This window comes from Apodemus sylvaticus, chromosome 6 (genome assembly GCF_947179515.1).
Source record: "Apodemus sylvaticus chromosome 6, mApoSyl1.1, whole genome shotgun sequence".
NCBI lineage: Eukaryota > Metazoa > Chordata > Mammalia > Rodentia > Muridae > Apodemus > Apodemus sylvaticus.
The window spans coordinates 120,841,573-120,855,729 of record NC_067477.1 but is presented as its reverse complement, the minus strand read 5'-3'; the positions used below and the strand labels follow the sequence as shown (position 1 = coordinate 120,855,729).

The following is a 14,157-nucleotide window of genomic DNA, read 5'->3' as shown; positions in this document are numbered from 1 at the left end:
AGCTGGTAAGGTTTTTGGAACCACCTACTTGGCAATTGTCCTTGTAAATAATATTTTATTTTAATGAGACACAATTCACACACCACAGAGCTTGCCCTTTTTACTTGTAGAACTCTCTGCCTTTCAGCATAATTACAAGACTGTGCACACCATGACCTAATGACTCCAGATCACTTTCCCTCACTCAAAAATAACCCCCTGACCTTTAAGCAGACACTCTCCCTAGCCCCTGATAACCACTAATGTACTTTGTCTTTATGGATTTGTATAGTATATATATATTTCATATACATGGAATGATATAGTACATGGTCGGGATTCTTCTGTGTCTGAATTCATTCATTCAGTCTGTATAGAGTTCTATCATTATCTGTACCCCTATTTCTTTATAATGGCTCAAATTCGATTTTATGGAAATACCTCACTTGTTTAGGCAATCACCATCTGATGAACATTGTCTCTCATTAAAGATGAGTACTTCGATACAAATCTCTGTGAGAATGTGTATCTTAAATTCTACTAGGAGATAAAACTGCGAGATACATACTCACTCCCTTAGCTTTTTTTAAGAAATCCAGGTAGTATCTTAATATACATATCAGTGCTGTGACTATGATCCATTGTTTTCAACAATACCAGAAGGTTTTCTGCAAAGACCCAGGGCTAACATTCACTATTTTGCCAGTTGTCCCTCAGCCTGACATTCTTAACATTGAAAGAAACTAAAGTAATTTTATAGAGTTTCTCTAGTGCTTCTGATTTTCTGCTGTCTCCAAACTTGATAGAGATGGCTGAGAGCCACCATGGTGTGGAGAGCAGGCTGGTGAGGGCATTGGCAATGAGCGGCAGTTACAGGCACAACGACCTGAGTGGGACTTGCCATCATCTATGGAAAACGTGAGCATAGTGAGGCCAGCTGCAACCCCAGCACTGAGAGATGGAGAGAGACAGATCCTAGAGGCTCGATGACCAGACAGCCAGGCTGAATCGGTGAGCTCAAGGCTTAGAGAGACAGACCCTATTTCAAAACATATGATAGACGATCATTGAGAAGAATACCCAATGTCACTCTCTGACCACAACATGTATAAACATGAGTGAGTGAACCCTCACACACATACAAATATATATACAAAAACCACAACATTCTTACAAAACCACAACACACACACACACACACACACAGAGTCTCTAGACCTGGGTTGGCTGATAGTCAACAATTAGAATGCTGGCATTCTACATTCTGTGACATTTTTTTTAAAGATCTCATTTTAAATAGGTACCAAAATATTTGTATTACAACCTCGGTTTTCAGTTTTCTTCTTGGTGACTAAACCTAAAATATTTACTGAGCTTAAGCAAAAGTTTGTCAACCTATACTTTAGCTGACACTCAGGCAAATTAAATTCAAGGCTGATGAATATGGTGGAGATCCAACTTCTCTCTAGAATCAGTTACCACAGAACACCCAACGTAGGGCCTTCCATTGCCTAGTGACTGGGAAGGCTGACAAGCATACCAAATGAAAATATGAGAAGTTATGCGCACACAGTGGACAAGGGTGGTAAGCTATGCTACTGAAATTCTGGGAAACTCTAGCAGAACGCTGTTTCTTCCCCAGAGAGATCACCTCACCAGCAGTTCGATGGCTTGCTTCCCGGCCAGACTTTCATCTGACGAGAGCTATACTTGGCCCAGCCACATGGTCAGCCATATTGCGTCCACTCCACATGTCACTGCCACATCTTTCTTATCTGCATATTCTGACCAGTGCATTTTTTTTAGCAAGTATTTGTTCTCTGGGACCCATAGAACTGCTATCTCTTCTTTCTATGAACTTACTAAGCTACAGAAAACAGGATGCTCCATTATTGCTATTTGTAAGATACCAGTCTTGACCCAACTAACTAACAAATTATAGTACCACACTTCATTTTTCAGCCATACCCATGTATCTTGGTGTGTGTGTGTGTGTGTGTGTGTGTGTGTGTGTGTGTGTGTGCGTGTATGGATGGGTGTTTGTGTATGTGTATATCTAGCAGTCTACCTATCTATGTATCTGTGAATCTGCTAATCTATGTATCTATGTATTTATGTATGTGTGTGTATCTATTTTAATTAACATATAATATATTTGGTTTCCTTATATTTTCACAAGCAATTGACTCTCCTCCCCAGACCTTCCCTTCCCTGTGTCCTTCAATCCCTAGCCATCTCCTTTCTGCTTTTATGTTTCACGAACTCAATTGCCCACCAACCTCAACCCCTCTTTCCAATGGAGAAAACAACACAAGCTATGTTATGAACCTAAATGTCTCCACTAGTCCTAGTAGCTTCTTGCCCCAAAGGCATGGCAACATGCTTGGGGAGGCATACACCAAGACTGCAATTTCATTCCAAGACAAAGCATGTACTAGTGGCCTGATCTCCTCTGCCCTTCTGAAGTCAGAATTATCTGCTTCTCTTTCACTGCCTAGCCCTTAGCACACTATGGAGTTGATCTGTTTGGATTTGATCTCTTCTAGGAAATGGAGAATGATGGTACCGAAGGATTCTACTGTCCTGGGCTATCCACTGCTAGCCCCCTCCATTCAGCCCACACTGGGTTCCCACTCTCCTCCGACCTGACAAAGAATGGGGTTGGGAGGAAGCAGAACTTTCAGCTCCCTCCCACCTCTGCCCCTCTCCCCACGTCAGACGTCCTTCTAACCTTTCCCTCATGTTCCTATTTCAGTATCCTTCACAGCCCTGTAAAATAACTTGTTTTCAGGGCTTTCCAACTCGACCTCCAGATCCCAATATAGTGTTAGCAACAGTAAAAATAGCCACATTTCCCTTCCTCCCTTTCAGATATGACTAATGTTTCAGTCCTTCCTAAGCCTTTTTTTGATCCAGTTCCATCTTTTTTCAGGGATCCAGATGAGCATACCATCACGAAGGTCATGTGGTAGTCTACAAGCCTTCACTAACTCCCAGCAACACTGAAAATGCATACAAGAGACAAGGGACTTAAAAAAAAAACAACTTCATTTCATTTTCCAGAAGACAGCTAAATCAAGGGTTTAGTTAAATCCTTATAGAGACAATATGTAGATTGTTTGTGTGTGTGTGTGTGTGTGTGTGTGTGTGTGTGTGTGTGTGAAAGAAAGAGAGAGAGAGAGAGAGAGAGAGAGAGAGAGAGAGAGAGAGAGAGATCTTCCTCCAGGTGACCATCAAACCATCTTTTCTTGACTTTTTCCATCAATCTCAGAATTTTCTTCCTCTATCAATATGAACATAAAGTTTCAAAAATCCCCTCCTTACTGCTTCCAAACCTTAGAGAGCTTTCAAAAAGTGTTTATCTACATGAACTAAGAAGAGTAAGCCCCTCCTTTTGTTCATTTTTAAAATCAGGATGAAGACAACACTGCATACTTAAGGAGATATTCGCATAGAAGGAATATCCACTCCCTGAAGACCGCAAAGAGCATTACGAGCATGGTGACTAAAACTGTTCTTTTGCAACTGACAAGGGACTGTCTTGTCTGACAAGGGGATGATCCAAGTGGTCTCTACACCATTCCCTAAGGTCTTGCTTTGCTTTCATTATCACCCCAGTAAAGCCACACCAAACTCTCTCTCTGGGATGGGCCACCAGTCACAGAAGAGAACTGTATCAAAACGTAGGCAAACAAATCTGCCACGGGATTTTCTATTGTAAAAAAAGCAAGCTTCGGTCACCAGAGGATCTTAACAGGAAGAGGGAGGTGGGGGCCAGCAGTAAGCATCAAATCTGCAGCAGATTCCAACTTCTTAAGTGTCGAACGGTAGCAAAACTCTCTCTGGGCTATTTGCAGGATTCCTGCTAGTAACAGAGAGTCCTTTTCCACCTCGCACCTGGCACACTCCTTGATCAGTTCTGCTGAAGGCGATCAGTCAACATGAACTGAAGCAGGAAGCTGCTAAAAGGAGAGGGTGAGCCTAGTTCTCGCCTGTGAATGGTCTGTGCCTCCATCCAGCAGCGCATTCGCTGAGGCTTCTGCCAGCAGACACTCTGTAATACCTAAACCACAAATCATCACATTCCCTACCCGTCCGGCCAGGCCTTGTGTCCTTGAGCTTCTCACACAGGGAGATACCAACCAAGCTGGCCCCAGATACAATAGTCCTTTACAAATTCAGTCAAGTCTTTCTTGCCATCTGCTAGGTAGACTGAAAACTAGGTAGACCTTTCAGCATAAAAATAGCTACCACAGGCGAAGCTCTGAGCGTAATGCAGGACAAACCAGGCTGTTCACAGGAATGGATCTTGGCAGCTTAACTAAAGAAAACATTTTATCAATACAAACATGTCAGACATGCAGCTGTACCTAAAATTAGAGGGAACACGTCTCCCAGAAGAAGAAATCCTGCAGAAACAGAATCTCAGGCAAGTCACTCCAGATTTATTTCCAAAGTCCCGGAAAAATGTCTTTCCTCTGAATAAGGAAACCATGCTAAAAATCTGCTGTCTGGTTGTTTTAGGAACCAAAGAAGGTGTTTTAATGACTCTTGAATTTTATCTACTGTGACACATTACAGCCATCTAAACCAAAGAAAATGTTTCCAAACTGTGAGTCTGTAACACAGGAAAATGGCTGTCTGAAAAGGTACTCACCCTGAAAGGGTGCTGTGCCCTGCTCCTGCCCATATCTTAAAGAGAAAGAGCCTTCTGTAGACTGCTCCCCAGAGACCACCTTCGGGGCTGGGAAGTACTTGGGCTTGAGCACGTACTCCTGGGTCTGGCCATGCCGAATCATCACATTCTGGGAAGACAAAGGTGCCACTCTGGGAAGAAACAAAGAGAGGATAAGAAAATAAACATGGGGTTTTAAATGTCAACATAAGAAGAGAACAAGCAATTAAACTTCAGAAGGAGCACCAGTACCACACACGGCTCTTTTGTCTCACATTTGTGGCACACAAGGAAGGAACCACTGGTTTACAGGTAGAACCATCCAGCATGGAAGGGACTCATCTGTTAGTCAAAATGTAGTGAGAAATGGGTTATGGTAAGTGGGTTTTATCAAAAACTTCAGAGCACAGCTACCTCAGGCTTCATGCAAAACATGAGGCATCCATTTCTCAGAAAAAGGCAAAGACCCAGACATGACTAGGTGCACATACAAACAGATACTCAGAACAAAGCAAGGAATCAGTTATAAGCACTGACAGGCCATGTGGCACAGCAGGACTTTACAAACCACCTAATTTTAGCGGGTAGCTCATCTGAATTTTGGAGCCTCAATTTCACTTTCTATATCAGAGGATCTCTACCATACAAGGCCAAAAGAAAAAAATCTGAACTCATTAAAGCAGAAGGAAAATAAGAATAAATTAAGTTGGTCATAGTGTCCATGCTTTAATGCCAACATTTGGGATGCAGAAGCAAGGGCATCTTAAGTTTGAGAGAAGCCTGGGCTATGTAGTGAGATGCTGATTCAATATACATACATATATACATGCATGCATGTATAATTCTTTCTGAAATATCTCCCCCCGTGTGTGTGTGTGTGTGTGTGTGTGTGTGTGTGTGTGTGTGTGAGAGAGAGAGAGAGAGAGAGAGAGAGAGAGAGAGAGAGAGAGAGAAATGCCTCAGGGAAATATCTATTTAATTTATTCTGGATCTTATAATTATATACATATAACAATATAAATTATATATATTAACTCAAGTGTTTTAAAATTACCATTTCCTACAAGAATAATTAATCTTGGGCTAAGACTACTAATGAAAAATAGAAAAAAAGATAACATGGACTCATTTTACTTATTTATGTAGTGTACAGTGTGTGTATGTGTCTGTGTGTATATTTCTGTAGTGTACAGTATATATGTGTGTGTGTGTCCATATGTGTGTGTGCACATATATGCCAGAGATAGACAGCCAATACCTTCTTGCATCTATTTCCACCTAAATGAACGCAGGGAACTCAGCAATTCAATGAGGCTAACTATTTAATGGCTCTAGGATCCTTCTGTCTCTACCTTCCAGGTGCTGTGATTCCCGGCCTGTGCTGACACATTTGGCTCTTTACATAGCTACTGAGAAAAAAATTCCAGGCCTTTTACTTACATGGAAAGTAGATTGCTGAATGAACCATCTCTCCAGTGCCCACACTCATTTTACAACATGCAAAATTACAAGTGAAATTATTAGACTACTGCATACCACCGCTAACACCAAATAGCCTTTGAAATGGTACCTGCTTGCCACTAGGTTCTGACTCAAAAGATAGGCCCCGAAAGGGACTATATAAATAGTAAAAGAAATAATATATAATACAAAAGAAAAGTCATCATGTCACAGAGAACCACCATTAGATGCCTTCATCAAATATAGTCAAAGAATCTCAAATAAATTTACTCAAATTTATTCTTGAGGCTAAAGAAGGAGTCATGAAGTGAAACAAAACATTCTAGAGCGATTATGGACCAGAAGTGGCTGAATTGAAGGTTCTGGTACCTTGGCATGAATTGCTATAAACCCTGTTGTCTCAAAATGCCTAAAACTCCCATCTTGGGTCTGGATCTTCCCAGGTGTGGTACCACATGGGGCACTTCCTTTGACACCAAACTAATGACTGTATTACTAAAAGTCTAAGAAATAACATTGTAAACCCTTCTGTTCTGATGATATATGTGTTGTTTTGAACTTGAAGTATATGCTTGGGGGGGGGGGGGAGTGAAACAGCTGGACAAATAGGGTGGTCACAAGTCTATTCTATCAGTCACTTCCCAATCTTGGAAATGACTCTTTCTCTCTAAGTCAGTCTATCACCCTGCACAAAAAACACAGAACTAGTTCTTGTTTAGGACAAATGGACCCAGCCTTCCAGGAAACCTAGATGGCCACTATTCTACTCCTTCCCTGGCCATCTCCAGAAAGATAAGTCTTCCAGGTAAACAGTACTTTCCTCTAAACCGAAAAAGCAATCATGGCAAGAGGTATGCAGCAGGTGAGAATCAAAAGAAAGAGAACAGAATACACTAGAACTTAAGAACAACTCTCAGCCATCCCTAACTTATGAAAATCCAGACATCAGTCTCACTGTGGTGTTAGTGTGCCCAGTCACAGCACACTTCAAATCTGTAGGTAGGTATACCAGTTGTCCTGTTGCTCTACCCTGTCTGCCTCTAATTGCTTATAATACACAGGCCTTGTAGCCAGTAATTGTCACATGAACTCATCACAGCCCCATCAAGAAAATAATGAGAAAATTAGCAGATACTGTGTGGAACAAGCAGGGAAAACAATGGCATCACTCAGTCCACAGACACTACTGAGAGAGAAAGGCCACTCTTCCTCTCTCTCGGGATCAGTGTCCAGCTTTCCCTCCAGAAGCCCCAACGGCAGTTCCACCACAGCCCCCTCTTGGCCTTACTAATACACATCCTCTGTCATATTTCCGCCTTTCCTTTGCTTTCACCCAACCGCCTCAGAAAAAAAGAAAATCTTTAGTTGGTTTTTAGTTATTTAAATTTACTCTTCCCCACTTTCCAGGATCATGGGAAGCTTAGTCTTGAGGAAGGAACACCAGGTTTAGTCACATCATTGTAAATGCAATTTTCAAGAAAAGAGGTACACATTTTTGAAGAGAAAATTTAAAAGAATCAAAATCATAGGGATTCTCCTTTCATCCTTTCTCCCTCACAGGTAAGGGGGAATTATAAATTCCAAAACACAGACACACTGGTAGCTTCACATATTTAAAATTCTGAAAGTCCCAGGCCCCAGTATCCATCCACTAGAAGATTTCCCTGTTCTATCTATTCTACAAGATAATGCCTTAATCTTGTACATCCTGCCCCAACCAAAAGAACTAGCATTGCTGGAGCCCTCAGGGGCCTCTGTTCCAGCTTCCATTCCAGTCATTAACACCTGTCCCATCCAGCTATCATATTTTTATTATCCACTAATAAACATTAAGATACATTAAAACATATTTGTAAGATAGTCAAGATACAGTGAGAATACTGATTGTTACAAGGTAGGGGAAACTATATCTTACACACACACACACAAAGAAAAAGAAAAGAAAAGAAAAAAAGGTTTTCTTCTTTCACCTCAACATCCACAAAATACAAGAAAAACAAATGACACAAACAAGAGCTGTCATCACTGTGAAGAATATCCTGACTTTTTTCCCCTTTCCAATGTATTTTCTAAGCAGTCCTGGGCTATTTCATTGGTGACAGTTCATGGAACATGATCTGAGGCATAAGGACATTGATCAGGGATCCCTGTTGGTCTTCAGGCACAGAGGAAGAAAATATGACTGAGAAGAGGAAAGAAGCCATCCAAATTGGTATCAGGAGCATTGACCTTCAAGAGGCACAGAGAGAAGGGAGAAAGTAAACACTGCACAGGGCTCAGTGAAGAGTGATCGCCCACAGACAAGTATTACAAATATGCAATTGCAAAAGAGTACAAAAACATTAGATGCTCCAATGTTGCACCATCAATTTGGGTGATACAAAAGGTCCAGAGTTGACTGTTGGAAGCTGAAAAATAGTGAAAAGAGGAAGAATGAAATCAGAGGTGCCTATCTTTCCTAATCGAGGGCCATGAGAGAACATCAATGTGCATGACTTTGACAGTAGACACGAATAGAAGAACAAGAAATCAAGGCTGAAGTATGCTGTTTGCATCCACAGACAAAGGAAACCAATACATACAAAATGGCAGCTTTGGGAAGAAGGCAGGACAAGGGTGAGGTGAACAAAATCTTCCCTCATTTTGACATTCTTAGGCAACATTCACAGCAAACACATAGAGAAGGGGCCACATGAAGGTAACTACTAGCACAAGGCAGGTACCAAACAAAAGAGGTCTCTGAAAGCTTGATGCTACCTGGAAGAATGTTCCTAGTTCAAGGCTAAAGGGAAAACTAGGAGCAAAGAGGTATGCTGAACTAAAGGTGCTAGGAGGAGGGGATGGTATGTGGAGAAGAAGGTCACCATAGTCTCACAGACAGAAACATGCAGTAGATGTCCAGGGGCAGTTGGGGAAAGCCTCCAAGTGATGTTGTAAGGAGTAAGAACACTCAAAGAGCAAAACTATTTTTAAAAAAAAAAGGAAAAAATTAAAAATAAACCAGAGAGAGGATGAGGTAAGAAAGGTGCTGAGCTAAACTTAATTCTCAGGTGAAGAGAGAGAAACAAACTTCTGCAAGTTGTTCTTTGACCTCCACACCTATGCTGTGGCATGCCTTTTGCAAACGTATACTACAATAAATATGAAAAGATTTTTTTTTTATTATTTGATTAAAAGGCATGGAGTCAAACAGTCTTGGAAGATAGCCATATTTAATTGTGTAGATATCCCATGAGAATGGGAATTTATATTAAAAATTAACCTTTTGTTGGTTTGTTTGAGATAGGGTCACTTTATATAGTTCTGGATGTCCTGGAACTCACTATGTAGACCAGGCTGGCCTGAAACTCACAGAGATCCATTTGTCTCTGCTGAGAGTTCATACAGGTTATATACAACCAACACCCTTTTTTAAAATGTCTTGTCATTAAGTAGAAAGTTTTGCAACTTATTTTGTAGACACAAATTTTTTTCACAATTAAGATTTGGTTTCTTTTCTCTCTTTTTTTAATTGAAAATATGTTCTCATGCAATACATTTTGATCACATTCTTTTCCTTCCCAGATCCTCCCTACCTGCCTACCTACCCAATGTCATCCTCTCAATCTCTCTCTCTCTCTCTCTCTCTCTCTCTCTCTCTCAGACAAAAATCAAAAATCAAAGTCAGAACAACCAAAAGACAAAACAATGTAGAAAAAGAAAAACATGGAGTCTGCTTTGTGTTGTCCAGTTACTCCTGGGTAGAAAACCTTTCTTGGGCATGTGGTTGACATCCAGTGACACTCCATTGGAGAAAACTGAATTTTCCCTTTCCCATTTGCATCCGTTGCAAAGAGCTTCTTGGTTGAGGGAGGGGGCTTTGTTTCAACTTCCTCCCTTCAGTGCTCGGATTTCTCGACTTAGACCTGTATTCTAGCAGCACAGGCATTGACTATGGTAGCACATTCCAATCTAGTCCCGCAGGTGGGAAGTGGAAACACAAAGAGTACAAGTTCAGGGTCATCCTCTGCTGTATAATGAGTTCAAGGCCAACCTTAGCTACATGAGTCCCAGACACAAACAGTTTTGAGGAGGGCAAATCGCACTTGGTTGGCAGCCTAACTTCTCTGCCCTCTGGCATACAGTTAAGGATGGCAGACATCTTCCTGTCATCTGAAAGAGTACAAGACTCATATTTAAGAAAACAGCTCCTCCCGCAGGGTCCATGACCCTTCTAGTTTCAGGTTCTTCTAACCTACACTTGCTGGATTTACAAGTATGCTTGAAAAATACTCAGCTTCGGCAGTGCTGGGATTCTAACCCAGGGTATTTAACCTCATGCATGCTATTCAAACACTCTACCAACTGAGCCACATCTCCAATCTTAGTTTTGTAGTGAACTTGACAATCATTGTTTATGGAACTCAGAATAAAACAACACTCCTCTAAATGATGAAGAAGAAGAAGAGGAGGAGGAGGAAGAGGAGGAGGAGGAACAGGGACAGGAAGAGGAAAAGAAAAGAAAAGAAGAAGAAGAAGAAGAAGAAGAAGAAGAAGAAGAAGAAGAAGAAGAAGAAGGAGAAGGAGAAGGAGAAGGAGAAGGAGAAGGAGAAGGAGAAGGAGAAGGAGAAGGAGAAGGAGAAGGAGAAGGAGAAGGAGAAGGAGAAGGAGAAGGAGAAGGAGAAGGAGAAGGAGAAGGAGAAGGAGAAGGAGAAGGAGAAGGAGAAGGAGAAGGAGAAGGAGAAGGAGAAGGAGAAGGAGAAGGAGAAGGAGAAGGAGAAGGAGAAGGAGAAGGAGAAGGAGAAGGAGAAGGAGAAGGAGAAGGAGAAGGAGAAGGAGAAGGAGAAGGAGATGGAGAAGGAGAAGGAGAAGGAGAAGGAGAAGGAGAAGGAGAAGGAGAAGAAGAAGAAGAAGAAGAAGAAGAAGAAGAAGAAGAAGAAGAGAGAGAGAGAGAGAGAGAGGCATAAAGAGAACAGATAGAGGATCAGAAGAGATTAAAAACCAAACAGTACAGGTCTAGAAATGTTGAGCAGGAGAGGGTTTCAAGAAGGAATGGAGAAAGGATTATTCACAAATCACTGCAAAGAAGCAGGATATACAGAATTAGCAAAGGCCGTTGGGTTTGTGGCAGGCCACTGGCCACACAGACAGTATGGCAGCAGTACCAGAAGGGGGTCAGAGGAATGGAGGGAATGCCAGTAGGAAAGAAAAGGAGCAGAAAGGGGAAGGAGACAGTGGGGGCGGGGGAGGGCAGGCTGCTCAGAGATCTGCATCTATGGAAACCTCTGTGTCTTTGTAAACATGGGGCAAACAATTGCACAGAACTGCTCTCTTCAGAAGAAAGGATTAGTCACACACTGTTTACACTGCTGCCTTCCTAGTGGCAATTTCTGGTGCAGGGATTAACTAAACTTTTCCATATTTCTAACTAAAGCCATTATTTGACCTGTGAGAGGGTGGGAGGATCTGGCAAAAGATGGAGCACTTTCCACTTCAGACGAGGAGTCTGGGCCTCACACAAGGGAACCCCCAGCCAGCCATAAAATGTCTCCCACGGAAGGTCCGTCTGATCCTATCTGGCCCTTTCACCTATGGAGAGCATTCTGGCGTTTGAAAGCAGCTGGGAGAAAGGGCTGATGTGGGATAAGTGATGGAGGACAAAGGCTCGAGAAGTCAGTTCAGAACCCCTCAGGTCAGTGTCTGACTACAGAATCCAAGGCATCCAGCAAGTGTGGGCAATTGCTACTCCAGGAGAAAAGACAGACACTAGAACAAAGAGAAAGCGTCAGCAATGGCTTAAGGGGTGAGCTTTCCCAGGGAGTACTCAACAGAAGTGACAGTGGCAACGCAAACCACTGAGGAGATGCCACCTTGACTTGACCCATGAACACATGGAACGTGAGAAAGGACCCATGGCCTGTGACCTCATTCATATAGAATCACTTACTGGACCAAACAGGTAAGAAACCAGAGGCTGTTGCTGAAGACAATAAAGGGCAGTATGAAATACACTGACTGTACCAGAACACACCAGAACTGAAGTATTCCAGGAAAACAAAATATAAAAAACACAGTGAAGGTAACATGAACCAAAGAATCAGAGAAAGCAGGAGGCTGATGACCACACCAACAACATAAAGATAGGAATGACCCAGCCAAAATCCTTCCGGGAGACTTCAGGTGAGATGAAAGAGACAAATTAGAAAACAAAAGCCTACCCCTGCCTCCTAAGTGCTAGAAACAAAGGTGTGCATGTGGGTCTGGTGGTGGTATGGTGGTGGTATGGTGGTGGTGGTGGTGGCGGCGGCTGCCACAGCTATGTTGTGCTATGGAGAACACACTATAGGAAGCAAGTAGTAAAAGATGAAATGGCACTGTGGATAAATGCACTTGCTACCAGACTTGACTACCTGAGTTCAAGACTCCAGGACCCACAAGAGAAAAGGAAAGAACCAACTCCTGCAAGATGTCTTCTGACCTCTCTGCACATACCCCATGGCACATGCAAACACACAAGCACACACACATACACATTCATGATAAACAAATATGTAATTTTTGAAAGATTGCTTCTTTGAAAGAAACCAGCAACAGCTTGTATAGAGATCATGTTGTATCATTCTTTTCTGTAAGTGCTTGACAAACACAAAAGTTCTGAACAACCCAGTGTAAAGTCAGAGGCTACCATGCAAAGAGAGTAATTTACTACCTGCAAAAGAGTCACCAAAACACTGGGACAAGCACAGTGACCAGGAAAGGGTGTGGCAGGTCATCAGAACTGAAAGAGCTAGAGCATCCACACTCATAGTAGAGGGTTGATTTCAGAGCTGACAACCAATTAGGTTGACCCATAAGGGAAAGGGTTAATTCATCAAGACAACATAGCAACCATGCCTGTTGGGCCATGAATGGCAGGACATCAAAATACAAGTCAGAAAACCCATTTAAAAAAAAAAAAAGACCTTGGCCAAAGAAAAACAGTCTAAAGGTTGCAGCTTTTAGACACACGTTTACAGAGCACATAGGGAACCCAGAAGGGCAGAGGACTCCAGCAGTAGCAGCAACCAGCTCCAGCAGGTCACCATTTACATACACAGCACCATACTCAGGGCAGGCTATGCATATGCAGCATCTTAGCAAGGCAGACTGTATTCTAAGACAGATCTTAAGTTTTGATAAAATTTAAAAAGATTCGAGTCTTACAAAACGTCTTGTTCTAGCCATGATGGAATTAAGCCAGAAATGGATAGTAAAAAGCGGTGGTGTGAAATACCCAAACAATTGGAGACTAAGTATTATACAGTATAGTACAGCTGTGCTGGACAGTTTTACGTTAACTTGACACACATCTGAGAGAAGAAAACTTCAACTAAAAAAAAAAATGCCTCCCTAAGATCCATCTGTAGCACATTTTCTTAATTAGTGATTGATAGGGGAGAACCCAGTCCATTGTGGGTGGTATCATCCCTGGGCTGGTGGCCCTGGGTTCTACTAGAAGGCAGGCTGAGCAAACCAGTCAGCAGCATCCCTGCATGGCCTCTGCATCTGCTCCTGCCTCCAGGTTCCTGCCCTGCTTGAGTTCCTGTCCTGGCTTCCTTCAGTGACAGACTGCATTATGGAAGTATAAACTGAGCTAACCCCCTCCTCTTCAATTTGCTTTTTCTCGGTGGTGTTCATCACAGCAATAATAACTAATTAAGACAACAACCAATGAACCAGAGGGAGTAAAAGGATCACAATGGGAATTATTCTTAGCCAAGAGGAAATGAAAATACATGTTAAAATTATGGAATGCTACAAAATCAACTATCAAAATATAAATTTATAGCGCTGATTACATAGGAAAGAAGAGAGATTGCATCTGACTGCTGTCTGTTGCCACATGATGAGTGAAAGTGAAATCCAAATCAGGTTAAATAAATAAATAAATAAATAAATAAATAAATAAATAAATAAAATAGAAAACAATGGCACGAAGACAAAAACAATAAAAAATCAAACAAAACAAAAAAACAGTGGGACCAAGGGCAATCTATAATTGTACTAATAACAATAAATAAATA

General features: G+C 41.8%; 1 protein-coding gene across 4 annotated transcripts in view; it reads right to left on the bottom strand.

Moving 5' to 3' along the window:
• Positions 1–14,157, bottom strand: part of Ltbp1 (latent transforming growth factor beta binding protein 1) — a 397,974-nt gene that overhangs the window by 239,084 nt on the left and 144,733 nt on the right. For all 4 annotated transcript variants that reach the window (XM_052186373.1, XM_052186374.1, XM_052186375.1 and 1 more), the window contains exon 4: positions 4,637–4,806. In XM_052186373.1, coding sequence (XP_052042333.1) covers positions 4,637–4,806 — 170 coding nt within the window. The remainder of the gene's footprint in view (positions 1–4,636; positions 4,807–14,157) is intronic.